The sequence below is a fragment of the Microcebus murinus genome, chromosome 6 (genome assembly GCF_040939455.1).
Source record: "Microcebus murinus isolate Inina chromosome 6, M.murinus_Inina_mat1.0, whole genome shotgun sequence".
NCBI classification, from domain to species: domain Eukaryota; kingdom Metazoa; phylum Chordata; class Mammalia; order Primates; family Cheirogaleidae; genus Microcebus; species Microcebus murinus.
In genome coordinates this window covers 21619255-21633916 of record NC_134109.1, presented here as the reverse complement: position 1 = coordinate 21633916, position 14662 = coordinate 21619255, and the positions used below count along the sequence as shown (strand labels likewise).

General features: G+C 35.6%; 1 protein-coding gene across 1 annotated transcript in view; it reads right to left on the bottom strand.

Moving 5' to 3' along the window:
• Window positions 1-1216: 1216 nt before the first annotated feature.
• The window catches only part of GTF2A1 (general transcription factor IIA subunit 1), a 42070-nt gene continuing 28624 nt past the window's right edge, over window positions 1217-14662 (bottom strand). Inside the window, exons 8-9 of the mRNA XM_076003808.1 lie at window positions 10195-10284; window positions 1217-6175 (exon numbers count right to left, since the gene is read on the bottom strand). Of these exons, the coding sequence (XP_075859923.1) occupies window positions 6068-6175; window positions 10195-10284 (198 nt within the window). The 3' untranslated portion in view covers window positions 1217-6067. The remainder of the gene's footprint in view (window positions 6176-10194; window positions 10285-14662) is intronic.

Below are 14662 nucleotides of genomic sequence, written 5' to 3'. Positions count from 1 at the left end.
CATGAAGCAAAACAGGAAGACTATTCTGACACCGGGAAGCCTAAACAACACATTTCCCTCATGCATCCTATTGAAAGTAAACAGCTGTAAAAGTCTTGCTCTATTCATCTCTTGAAACCAACCTGGGTGATACTTCTTGGTTTTCCTGGCCCTACTAGTCCCACCCAGCACTGCACCCTAACCTATGGCATCAGTAGTGTGGAAGTTCTGTCAACTCCACAGAGAAGCCAGTGAACTCTTTTTCAAAGTGGAAGAAACAGACTGTCAGAATCAGAGTAAGGTACTCAGGCATCAGTGTTTGACAACTCTCCATGTTTTTCTCCTTAACTGAACTGGGCAGACTCTATTAGTATTTAGAAAAATCAATTTTTAAAATATTATAGTTCTACAGTTTTAGCTTTGGGAAAATTCAACTTATTTTAGACATATAATTCAGGAAGTGTCTTTTAGGGAAAAAAAAGCTGAAAGCCTTTCTATCTGTTTCATTATCCTCCCTCCTATACTCAACATTCCCTTTTCTTCCCTCTGGCACTTCCAGTCCTAGCCAGATGCATCACACTTCAGCAACTCAACCTCCCAGGCTTAACTGGTTTTGTTGTAACCCAATCTTTGACTGCCGTTCCTTAATCAGATCACATTCTCTTTTGCTATCTTTGACCATTAAAAAAATTTGTTTTTCAGCTGAGTATGGTGGCTCATGCCTATAATCCTAACACTTTGGGGAGGCCAATGTGTGAGGACAGCTTGAGGCTGAGAGTTGAAGACCAGTCTGAGCAATTTAAGAGACCCTATCTCTACAAAAAATAGAAAAATTAGCTGGGTATGGTGGTACACACCTGTAGTCCCAGGTACTGGGAGACTGAACTAGGAGAATTCTCTGAGCCCAGAAATTTGAGGTTGCAGTGAGCTATGATGATGTCGCTACACTCTAGCCTGGGCAACAAAGTGAAACCCTGTCTCAGAAACAACAAAAATTTTTTTCAGCTCCACTAGTCTTTTTAAATTAGGTAAACAATTATGCAATTAAGCAAATAATTATGACATCTAAGTGCTTACCATGTACCAAGCACCACCCTAAGAGCTGTACATGTATTACCTCATTTAATCGTCAAAATCTTATCATTGTCATTTTACAGACAGAGAAACTGAAGCCAAAAAGCTTAAGTTCATAATCAAAGTAGGAGCTTGAATTAAATTGCAAAAATACAAGATTAGCTGGCAATAAATAAGATATCTTTATTATGATTATTTTAATAGTTAAAATTTCCAAGTTTCCTAGATAAAGTAGTCTGTTAACAAGATAAAAAAATTATAAAAAGGCAAGCTTTTTCTTAATGATTCAGTTGAATTAACTATAAAATTAAAATACCTGCTAATTATTTAATACCTTCTAAAATAACACAAAATATATTCAATATGTAATACAAACCTCAATAATTCAATTTTCCTAATATGCAATTATTTACAAACTCTAAAAGGAAACTAAGAGGAAAAGATTTAGCCAAACAGAAAAAGAAGAAAGCAATAATGTTCTCATATAATTTTATCCTAAATAATATATACTTTGAGTAGAAATACTTATTACAACATGTTAATTATATCAATTTTAGTTATACTTTGTCAGTGTAAATTTAGCCCAATCAAAATTCCTGTGTACCTAGAAAATACAACTTTTTAAAAGCTATTAAGAATTAGTAACACAGCTGAATAATTCACACTGACATCCCAAACTACTTATCTTATAGGCACAGAATTTAATGATACCTTTTTGTTGCTGTTATTAAATGGAGCTTATTCTCATTAACAATGTAAAGCATTTTCCTTCTATATTGTATAATTTTATTCAATTATCTGTAACAATGTTATATACTAGTAAGCAAAGCAAGCAACATTACTTTTTTTAAATAACATCTTTAATTAAAGTTTTTGCAAAGGTAAAATATTAAACTTAAAATAGGTCTTAGTACATCAAAATACTAAGTTCTCTAATTGTATTCCAAGATGGTCTTTAAAACATAATATCCCGTATATCACAGAAGAGCAACCTTGATCTGCAATTGTACAGAATGAATTTTACAAACATAATAAATATATTTACGCCCTTACACATAACAGTATGTACAACAGCAGTTGACAATAGTAGCTCAGAACAGCAAAAAGGATTAGCCCCTCTCCCAAAGTTGTAGCCCTGATGCATACTGGACTGTTTTAAGGAACCTTGACTGAAAGAGTAATTACTAACTCAATACAGTTCTTCCCTAAAAGAGAAGAGAAAAAAAGTTCTTTTGTTCCTCAAACAAAAATATTAAGTTTGGTGTCTTCTTCTCTTAAACCATAGAAAATGACAAAAAGAGTAAGGCAGGCTTAAAAAGGAAAGAATATAAAATTCAGAATAGTTTCCATAGCTTATTAATGGAGGATTAAAATGCAAAACTACTTAACATAAACCCATGAGGAAACATGTAAAACTAATATTTTTTAACCAATTCAAAATCTGCTATAGTTGTTTTAGACAGGTAGGTGGGAAGAAGACATATGAAATAAAACGTACAAAGATGGATCAATAAAGTATTACATTGCACAAAAGCTCAAAAAATTCAAGATGAAATAATATGAAAATATAGGAATTTTCAAGTCAAAATGCTATATTATAAAGGGAACTCATAAGATGAAATTATGTCTGCTTTCCTATATACAAGGCATATTTACCCTCTGATAATAATGATGACATTATTGCTATGAGATAATCAAAAACTATTCTTAGAGGGAGATAATTCTTTTCATTCCTCCATAAAAGCCGGGGAGCGCGGGAAAAAAAAACCTTTGATTTTTACTATTGTAAAAGAAAATCTTTATACAAAAGCTATTATATTTTTATGTTATTGTTTTCTAAAACCAGAATCTATTATGCTCATATATCAAGAACATTTTAATCACTATACACACTGCTTAAATCTTGATGTAATACTATTATAATAACATCAGAGTGGCTTTGATTTTAAGAGACAACAGTGTAAATGTGACATTATGATAGTTTTTAATTAACAGAAAGAAATGTGAACATTTAAAAAATATAAAAGCCAAATATAAAGATCATCCTCTTATAACAGACATTTTACTCTAGAAACAAATTGCACATTAAAGAGTCGTTTTAGCCATATGTGGCACTCCAAGAAATTAAATGTGCTCTCAGGCATTCAAGTGGTCTGATTATCCAAATGACCACACCATGCAAGAGTTTGTATACTGAAAAGGCATACATTTCCTCACTTTCGTCACTTTATCTTGTAAGTTTATATAAATTTTCCTTAGCACTGTTAATTAATGTTAATTGTTTTTCTAAGTAAAAGGTGCCATCACCATCTGTGCAAATCCAAACAAATTCTCTTCAGAAACCGTTACTTATTTTCATAATACCAAGTCTGAACTATTTTCCTTCTTTGGATAAAAACATGCTACTTTCATTTTAGAATTCTGTCTGAAAGTGGGAATCCCTTGCTCTGTTTTAAAGGAATGACATTATAATGGAACCTAAAATGAAATGGTTTGTTAAATACAATGTTAAAAGCATGATTAAGAATTCAAGTACAATAAAAGACAAGCAGGTGACATTCTTACAGCAAAAGCTACTATAATAAAAATAAACATGCTACTGATTAAAAAGGAACACGATGCAATAATATATAAGAGCACAATTTGGTATGCAGTGTTGTTTGGACCAGCTTTCAGAATTTTCACAGGTAAAAGAAAAGCATTTGCCAAGTATACCATAATTAATATGCAATACACAGGTGCAAATACAAATGGTTACTTCCTGCTTCAAAAATAACAAAATAACCACTCTGAAAGCAGTGGTTGTTCATGTTTGAAAAATAAAGTTATAAAAACAGGCCAGTATACAATGCTATTATGAATATGAATACATGTCTATATAGAGGGCTCAAGGCATGAGCTGAATATACAATAATCCAAGTTTCAGTAGCATAAAAACTACTAGACAGCCGAAGGGTTTCACTTAAGCAACACTGCAGCACTGCTAAATTTTTATAGGTAGTTCAGGTCGTTGACTTCTTCATTGAGTAAATATAAACCTACTAGCAACTATACTGAAGGACAACTGACAACAGGACTTCTGTGACTTTACTCCCTCTCTTTTCCTCTTCTCCCAGTCCCACCAATAATAACTAAAAAACCTCTGTGTGCTTTGAGAGTAGTGGGATAAACAAATAAATTTCCCCTCAAAAAACTGAATTAATCTAGTCAAAATAAAAACTGTATTACCAGTTATGGCATCTAAACAAAATCTAACTACTAGCATGCTAGACATCACCATTTACACCAAAGTTCAGAACATAAGAGACCAAGTTGGTAAGCGAGGTGGGAAGTAGGCAAAAAAAAAAAGATTAACCTTTTTGAAAAGTTTAAAGATTTGTGTTAAGAAAGACACACTATATAACAGCTCACAGTTTTCTTCTTCGTAATGTACTTTAAAGCGTTCACCTGTTACTTCTGGAAACACACAAATGCAAATAAAAGGAAGACAAAAATTGAAGACTAAAAAAAAAAAAAAAATCAATATACGAGTAATTTAAACACATGAAAATTTTGTCAAGATAAAAACACGGAAAGTCAAATTAGTTACAAGAATACAAAGGTAAAGACAAGTGTTCCTGCAGTTCTCCCAGGCAGCTAATTCATACTGAACATGGCAGTGCCATATTGTTCTTTAGAGCCCCTTACAGAATACAGACCTATGCATTCTTAATATACATATTACATTTCTATTATTTTTAATATACAAGTCAAATTTCTATGCTTTCTTCCCAATGTGCAAACTGGAGCCCATGTGTATGTTATCAATGGCCTGGAAAGGCCACCAAATGAAAGAGAGGTAACTATGTACTTAGTGGCCCACACCCACTACCCCCAAAATTTTCCCCTCAAATTACAAAGTTGCTTTTAAAAATTTGTTCAATTAGAATAATAGCTTTTTAAAAAATTATTTACTAGTAAACACAAGAAACTTTTATAATTACTAAATCGTTTAATAAAAATCCAGGTCCTCACCACCTGCCCTATGCTTTAATCAATCAATGCACAGAACGTTATCTGAAATGTTTAGCTTAAAGACTAAACACATATATAAGCACACACTTCAGCCCAGAGGAAAAATCTACATGTACTCATATACTCGTATGTCTTTCAGCTACATGGTACCTTTGTGAAATAAAACTGTGTTCCTGAAGAGCCAATTTGGAGTTTCTTTTCAAGGTGTGGGACTAAAAGAAACAAACACAGTTTTTCTGTAAGGAAATTAAAGTTGTCATTTTAATTCCACTCAACTCAGACAAGACCTAAGCCTTTAAATTACATTTAATAAGTGTGAAAACCTAATTAAAATAAATATCCATTCCTGGGTCAAATTTTGTCTCCAAACTATGATCACTGGTTACTTCCTTTAAACCTTAAATAGGTGTTCCATAAAGCAGGAAAGGAAGAGGTATATATTACTGAGGGAGAATAGCAAGTAAAAATATTTAAGACCTATTATGAGAGTTTTAAATTGTTTTCTTATACAAGTGAATTAAAATTCAACACCATAATTCTTACCCTTTTGTAAAAAGCTCACACGCAAGTTTTACCAAATATAACCACATACAATAAGCAGTCTCAGTTCAATCTATCAAAAGGGAAGTTTCTTCAGTTCATTCCAACAAGTATCTTCTGACTGAACCCAAGTTGGAGGAAGGAAATATAGACAAAGCTTTACATGCTAATTACCGGTGGCAGGTACCTGTATTTAAAATCGACAATTATGGTTTTCCTACACAAAACCCCAAGCCCCCACCCGAACAACCCCCGGTGCTACAGTTCCATGGCTTGCCAGTTAGAAGTAGTGTCTATGTTGTCAAGGTCTATCTTTGTTCCAGTAGCTTTGTTTCCACTGTACTTTTCTGACATGCAGAAATGAAGTTTTGGTTGGTGTATGTCCCAAGTTTCAAACTGTCCACTTTAAATTTTTTTTCGAGTTTCTTTGTTTTATTTATAAAAGAAAAGAAGCAATTCTTCACCATTCTGCATCTCCAATGGCTTTGGAAAATATATAATCTCTCCCATTAAGATTCATAATGCCATCCTTAAGATGAAATTTCCATTTGTTTTTACTTCTGTGTATCTAAATAAACAAAAACAAAAAGAATTAAGATACAACCAGAAAACAGAAACCAAACCAAAAAAAAAAAAAAATTCACAAAATACCAACACAAAACTTTGTCTTATACAATACTATATTTGCCAATTTGCTTCTTAATAAAATGTAGTTTGATCAAAACCAAAATTACTTACTAGGTAGGTTTTTAAAAAAATTAATTCATCTATAATTAGTATTATTTTACAGCTTTTATTACTTGTGGTCATTAATGTAGTTAAAAATATTTCTTTGTAAAGTATCTTATATCTCTACCAGGTTTACACATATATTTTTAAGGTCTACCTCAAAAATACTACATCCTCCACAAAGCTTTCACTATTCTTTCTCACTTCTAAATTCCCAGTGGCATTCTCAGTGACATTTCTTGCATTATTTGTTACATAATACAATTATAGACTCATTTCTTCTACTAAAATAAAAGCTCCTTATAATGTTCTCAAGACCTAACATAGAACTTTATGCATAATGCCATTTAAAAAATAACATCTAAAGGAATACTGATCTTCCAGTCACTTACAGCAGATTTCAAAAACTATGCACATCCACAGCTAAACCCAAGGAGAAGGGCAGGCTCTGGGTACTTCCATCCTTGCTTTCACTTAAAGCATTTAATTATGTTCAATCCCGCAGATTTGGGGGGAAGACAATTGTAAAACTTAATTAACTGAAGTGACCTTTCTTTCTTTTCCCAGTAAGCCACTCTTTCTTCAAAACAAATCCAAGATCCAACTAATTCTCACCAACTTTAACACTATTACCATAGTCTGAGTCATCATTATCTAACAGTTGGAATACCACAACATACCCCTAGTCTCATTATTTCAACCTCTGCTTCCTCCATTACACTCTACTTCTCCAGGAAAGCAGCAAAGTAATCCTTTTAAAATTTTAATTAGATCATGCTACTTGTCTATTTGAAACTTTCCAACAACTTTCTGATTCACTCAGAACAATAGCCCATATCCTTACAGAGATCCACAACATTTACCCCCGACCCTCCGTCTGACTTAATCCAGTACTGTACTCTCCCCTTCCCTCATTCCAGTCCAGCCACACTGGACCTCCCTGGCATTCATCACACACACACACAGGTGGACTCTTCCACCAGATAATAGCAGAACTGTCTCCAAGTCTTTGTTCAAACGTTACCTTCTCCAAAGACCTACTATGACTACCCTATTCAAAACTGAAACCTGTCCCCTCCCTTTCCCTGTTCTGTATTTTTCCACACCAATTACCAGCTTCTAATAACACCATGTAATTGACTTATGTTTTTGCAACTGTCTTCTCCAACTAGAATAAGCTTCTCAAAGGCAGGAAGGCAGGGAGTGTGTTGTTTTGTTCACTAGTGTAGCTCAAGCTCCTAGAATAGTATCCTGGAGTATCATAGACATTCAGTGTTTGTTGAATGAAAAGACCTATCTCCCCTTTTAATTCCCTATTCACAAGCATTATGTACCCTAAATGTGAATAAAAATTTATCTCCAGCATGAACTAAGTGACTGGAACCTGAAAGACACTGGGATTATACTTTAAAAAAAAAACACAAGAAAGTGGTGAATAGCCAAGAAATAGGAATTCCACAGAGAAGAAACTGATTACATTCTGTTGTAAGGCTACTTGCAAAACAACAGATATAGAAAAGTTTCATGGATCAAATAATATTCTGTATACTCAGCACTTAAGTTACATTGGGTAATAAATACTGAGTATTTTTATTTGAATAGAAGTGCAAAGTACATTGAAAAGCAATTCATTTATTGGCCCTATGACCTCCATGAAGGACTGTCCTGAATGTCAGGAGAAAACTCTTAAATTTCCTAATGAAAAATGTATTAAAGTAAAATTAAAACATATTAAAGTAAAATTCTCTATAAACAAGGCTGAAGCCTCTATATCTGAGGTTAATTTCACCAAGTACTCTATCAGTTCTTATCCACACACACTTAACACACTGACAGCCACACTAGAAAAAAATTTTTCCCCTTGGTGCCATAGTGTTTTATTATGAAAATAGAAACTATGCTCCTAAAATTCAAGTTGGATCAAACCATATCCAATCCCATTTTACGGCCATAGAACACTATTATACCTTACCTTTGGCTAAAACATCAAGCCCCCACCCCTCCAACCTTTAGAGCAACTCATGAGATTTTGATCTCTGCAAATTTTTAAATTTACAACTCAACATACTATTTTTTTTTTTTTTTTTTTTTTTTTGAGACAGAGTCTCGCTTTCTTGCCTAGGCTAGAGTGAGTGCCGTGGCATCAGCCTAGCTCACAGCAACCTCAAACTCCTGGGCTGCTCAAGCGATCCTCCTGCCTCAGCCTCCCGAGTAGCTGGAACTACAGGCACGAGCCACCATGCCCGGCTGATTTTTATATTATATATATTAGTTGGCCAATTAATTTCTTTCTATTTTTATGGTAGAGACTGGGTCTCGCTCAGGCTGGTTTTGAACTCCTGACCTTGAGCAATCCGCCCGCCTCGGCCTCCCAGAGTGCTAGGATTACAGGCGTGAGCCACCGCGCCCGGCCTCAACATACTATTTAAAACTATTTTCCATTTATTAGTTTAAAACATTAAAATCTGTAGGCAAAACAAACCCACTTTAACATTTAAAATTTTGTATGTACAGTTTGTCTCAAAGGAGAATACAACCTTCTATTAAAACAGGAAAATACTTAGAAGCATATTTTTCAGTTACACTAAAATAAAGATCCTTTTCTTGCCTGATAAATCTGGCATCTCATTACCATGAAATTGTGTTCTGGATAATTTATTTGTATGTTCTTCCCTTGAGACTGCCTGACAATAAAGATGTACTGGGATCTGCTGTTTTAACATCATACTCTTGCTCTACATATAATAGGAAATTACATTTGTCATACATAATGTGCATGGTACAGGGTATTAAGGACACTTACCCAAAACTCAAAATGCACACAAATAGATGCTGTGAAACTCTCAGTAACCTCACTGACTTTATTTTATAACTTCACTGGTATAAAACTGATCTAACTTTAGCTTTTTATTAGAAAATAAGATCTACTATTATGGCATTCTCCCTATAGATTTGTTTGGAAGAAGCACAGCTACTTATCACATTCATTTCTATAAAAGCAACATATATTTAAGATTTTCTTCATCTGCAAAGGAAACTTCTTGCAGGGCATGAATTCTGCATGTTCATGACTACAAGCTCCAGTGCCTAGAATAGTGCCTGGTACACTTAGTCACTTAAGAAGTATTTGTTGAATGAATAAATTGAATTCATAATTACAAACAAAACTCAACTGCTTCCATCAGAGTTTTCAGCATTGGTAAAGACCTCTGCTAAAATTATAAATTCCATGTAACATGTGCATGTATGACAAATTTAAAAATTACAGTCAACAAAATTTGATCCCAATTAAAATGTCTTGATAACAAAAATCTCAACACCAATAAGCATAACAAAAATACTTGGGGCAAAAAAAATCCTGCTTGAAAATTAAGAATTCAAGAAGTCAATGGCTAATTGTCATAGAACTTGATTTAAAAATTCCTAATGTTATCAAAGTGTAGCAAAGTAACATTTTAATAAATTTTCAGTAAAAACAATTATAGAGATTCAATTAAACCCTCTGGTTTTGACATACTTGTGGCCAAACAGAAAACAGGATTATTCCATTTAGTTAGCTATTGTTAAAGGACAACCCCAAAGTGGCTTTGTTTACTTTGCTTACAAGTGGAGACAGTCTAAACAGAAAAAGGATCATACCTCTTTTTCATTTCATTCATAACGTCTTTTTCAAATGTGAAGCTAAGAAATTGTTTTATCCTATTAAACTAATCTACAAAACTATAACAATGTTTTCACACTATTCATAATGAGTACAAGAGGCATTAATTAGCTGTCCAAATGTTTCAGTAAGACAGAAAGGAAAGGGAAGAAATTACAACAGAAACAACATTAGTAATACGAGGATGAAGTCCTTACTTTATCATACTGGCATACAACAACATTTTCTGTGTCAAAGAGTTCCTGTCCTTCCTCATCACTCACATCATCTTCACTATTGAGGGGCTCCTACAAATAGAAGAGGAGAATTTATTAATGTATTATTATAAAAGGCCTTTCTAATATTAACAGAAAAGAAATACAATGACCTAGATGTTCTTTGAGAACCAAGTGCCAAAGGTACATATATACATACACCAGAAATGTAATAATGTTAATCAGCTATGATTTCAGAGTTTGCTAACATTTTTGAAACTTCAGCAAGAAGTTAAAATAGGCTATATAACTTTATAACTTGTAAGTCTGAAAAGATGTTCAATTTTATTTCCCTTTATTCTTTAAAAATAACACAGGAAGGCCGGGCGCTGTGGCTCACGCCTGTAATCCTAGCTCTTGGGAGGCCGAGGCGGGCGGATTGCTCAAGGTCAGGAGTTCAAAACCAGCCTGAGCAAGAGCGAGACCCCGTCTCTACTATAAAATAGAAAGAAATTAATTGGCCAACTGATATATATATAAAAAATTAGCCGGGCATGGTGGCGCATGCCTGTAGTCCCAGCTACCCGGGAGGCTGAGGCAGAAGGATCGCTCGAGCCCAGGAGTTTGAGGTTGCTGTGAGCTAGGACGCCACGGCACTCACTCTAGCCTGGGCAACAAAGCGAGACTCTGTCTCAAAAAAAAAAAAAAAAAAAAAAAAAAAAAATAACACAGGAAGATAATTTTCTACAATAACTGTTTAAGATGTCTAGAAGCAGACCTAAGAAAATATGAAACTTTAATGAGCCAATGGCACTATGTACCAGAAATAGTATGAAAAGGAAAACAATGAATGGTGAAGTTAGAAAAGATACAATAAACAATAAAAATACAATAAACTAGCTGTTGCTTATAGTCTGGCTTGTATCATTTACATTAAGAACTAGGTCTCTGAATACAAATCAGTATATCTATACCCTGACGATGGTTACAGCAAAGGCATGAAGTAAAATTAAGATTCAAATTTTTGGACAGGCACAGTGGCTCACACCTGTAATTCTAGCTCTTTGGGAGGCCAAGACAGGAGGATCCATTGAGGTCAGAAATTTGAGACTAGCCTGGACAAGAGCAAAACCCACATCTCTATAAAAAATAGAAAAACTAGCCAGGCATGGTGGCACTTGCCTATAGCCCCAGTTACTTGGGCAGCTGAGACAGGAGGATCGCTTGAGCCTAGAAGTTTGAGGTTACAGACGTTACAGGGAGCTATGACAACTCTGCTGCACTCTAGCTGGCCCAAAGGACAGAGCAAGACTCTGTCCTTCCCCCCCACACAAAAAAAAGATACAGATTTTTTTTTAAAAGTAGATGGCAACACAGGCAGCCTGGTGTAGTGGCTTACGCCTGTAATCCTAGCACTCTGGGAGGCCAAGGCGGGCGGATTGCTCAAGGTCAGGAGTTCAAAATCAGCCTGAGCAAGAGTGAGACCCTGTCTCTACTATAAATAGAAAGAAATTAATTGGCCAACTAATATATATAGAAAAAATTAGCTGGACATGGTGGCGTATGCCTGTAGTCCCAGCTACTCAGAAGGATTGCTTGAGCCCAGGAGTTTGATGAGGTTGCTGTGAGCTAGGCTGATGCCACAGCACTCACTCTAGCCCGGGCAACAAAGTGAGACTCTGTCTCAAAAAAAAAAAAGACCAGCTTGAACAGAGTGAGGCCTTGTCTCTACAGAAAAATTTTAAAAACTAGCCAGGCAGTATGGAGACACCTCAAAGAACTAAAAGCAGACCTACCTAACAATCACACTATTGGGTATTTACCCAAAGGAAAAAAAGACATTTTATTAAAAAGACACTTACATTCAAATGTTTATTGCAACACAATTCACAATCACAAATATGTAGAATCAACCCACTCAATTCATGAGTGGATTAATAAAATGTGGTATATGTATGCCATAGAGTACTACTTAGCTATAAAAAAATGGTGAACTAATACCTTTTGTAACAACCTGGATGAAACTGGAGAACATTCTTCTATGTTAAATTGGAACTAATCGATCAACACTCACATGCACATATGGAAGTAAAACTCAACAGAATCAAGCAGGTGGGAGTGGGGTGTGATTTTGGGGTAAAATCACACCTAACAGGTACAATGCACACTATCTGGGTGATGGGCACATTTATAACTTTGACTCAAATTGTACAAATAACTTTCTGACTCAAATTGTACAAAAGCAATTCATGTGCCGAAAACATTTGTATCCTCGTAATATTCTGAAATTAAAAAAAAAAAAAATTAGCCAGGCATGGTGGCATGTGCCTGTACTCTCAGCTACTCAGGAGGCTTAAAGAGGAGAATCGCTTCAGTTTGAGACTGTAGGAGCTATGATGACACCACTGCACTACAGCCTGGGGGAGGGAGGGAAGGAGAGAGAAGGCAATGGAGAGAGGAAGGGGGAAAGAGAGAGAGAAAGAGAGACCAGAGAGAGATGAGAGAGAGAGAGAGACAAAAGAGAGAGACCAGAGAGAAAGAGCCTGTCAAAAATTTAAAAAAAAAAAAAAAAAAGCAAGGGGTAGGAAATTCAGTATCAAAGAGAATTAAGGGCTAAGGTAAAACCTAACTAGACCATACAATGACTGACTACATTAAACTTCACCTCAATTGTGGCAGAAGATAAAGGCTATTTCTAATAAATGAAGATAGAGAAGACAAAAGTAGAATGAAAAATAAAGTGAGTCTAAGCCTATTACCTACTCACACACAGGTCTGTATGTGTATATATTCTTTAACTTAAATTAGGTATCACCAATATAAAATAAAAAAAATTATTAAGGTAAAATTCATATAACATATAATTCAGTATTTTAACATTTTAAAATGTACAATGCAGGTACACTAACATTCAAAATGTATGTAACCATCACTAAACTAACGAGTTCCAGGACATTTCATTACCTTTACCCATTAAACACTCACACATTCCACATTCCCCTCATCCCCTGGCAACTGCTAATTTGCTTTCTGTGTCTCTAGATTTGCCTGTTCATGTAGTATGTTGCCTTTTGTATCTGGCTTCTGTCACTTAGCATGTCTTCAAGGTTCATCCCTATTGTGGCATGTATCAATTCCACTATATAGATATATCACATTTTATTTGTCCATTCATCAGCTGATGAACATTTGGATTGTTTACACCTTTTGGATATTGTAAACAGTGCTACTATGAACATTCACATACAAGTTTTTGTTTGGGCCGGGTGTGGTGGCTCACGTCTGTAATCCTAGCACTCTGGGAGGCCGAGGCCGGAGGATTGCTCAAGGTCAGGAGTTCGAAACCAGCCTGAGCGAGACCCTGTCTCTACCAAAAATAGAAATAAATTAATTGACCAACTAAAAATATATATACAAAAAATTAGCTGGGCATGGTGGCGCATGCCTGTAGGCCCAGCTACTCGGGAGGCTGAGGCAGTAGGATCGCTGAGCCCCGGAGAGTGAGGTTGCTGTGAGCCAGGCTGACGCCACAGCACTCACTCTAGCCTGGGCAACAAAGTGAGACTCTGTCTCAAAAAAAATAAATAAATAAAAACTTAAATAAATAAAACAGGCCGGGCACGGTGGCTCACGCCTGTAATCCTAGCACTCTGGGAGGGCGAGGCGGGTGGATTGCTCAAGGTCAGGAGTTCAAAACCTGCCTGAGCAAGAGTGAGACCCCATCTCTACTATAAATAAAAAGAAATTAATTGGCCAACTAATATATTTATATAGAAAAAATTAGCCGGGCATGGTGGTGCATGACTGTAGTCCCAGCTACTTGAGAGCCTGAGGCAGAAGGATTGCTTGAGCCCAGGAGTTTGAGGTTGCTGTGAGCTAGGCTGCGCACCACAGCACTCACTCTAGCCTGGGCAACAAAAGCGAGACACTATCTCAAAAAAATAAATAAATAAATAAAAATAAAAAATAAAACAAAGAGCCGGGCGCGGTGGCTCACGCCTGTAATCCTAGCACTCTGGGAGGCTGAGGCGGGCGGATTGCTCGAGGTCAGGAGTTCGAAACCAGCCTGAGCAAGAGCGAGACCCCATCTCTACTATAAATAGAAAGAAATTAATTGGCCAACTAATATATATATAAAATTAGCCGGGCATGGTGGCGCATGCCTGTAGTCCCAGCTACTCGGGAGGCTGAGGCAGAAGGATCGCTTGAGCCCAGGAGTTTGAGGTTGCTGTGAGCTAGGCTGACGCCACGGCACTCACTCTAGCCTGGTCAATAAGCGAGACTCTGTCTCAAAAAAAATAAAAATAAAAAAAAAAATAAAACAAAGAGAATCTTCCTTAACCCAATAAACATATTCATAAAAACCTACAACAAACATTATACTTAATAGTCAGACACAGAAAACATTACTTTTAAGAACAAGACATGGCTACCTGCTATCACCATATCTAATCTATATAGCTCTAGAAGG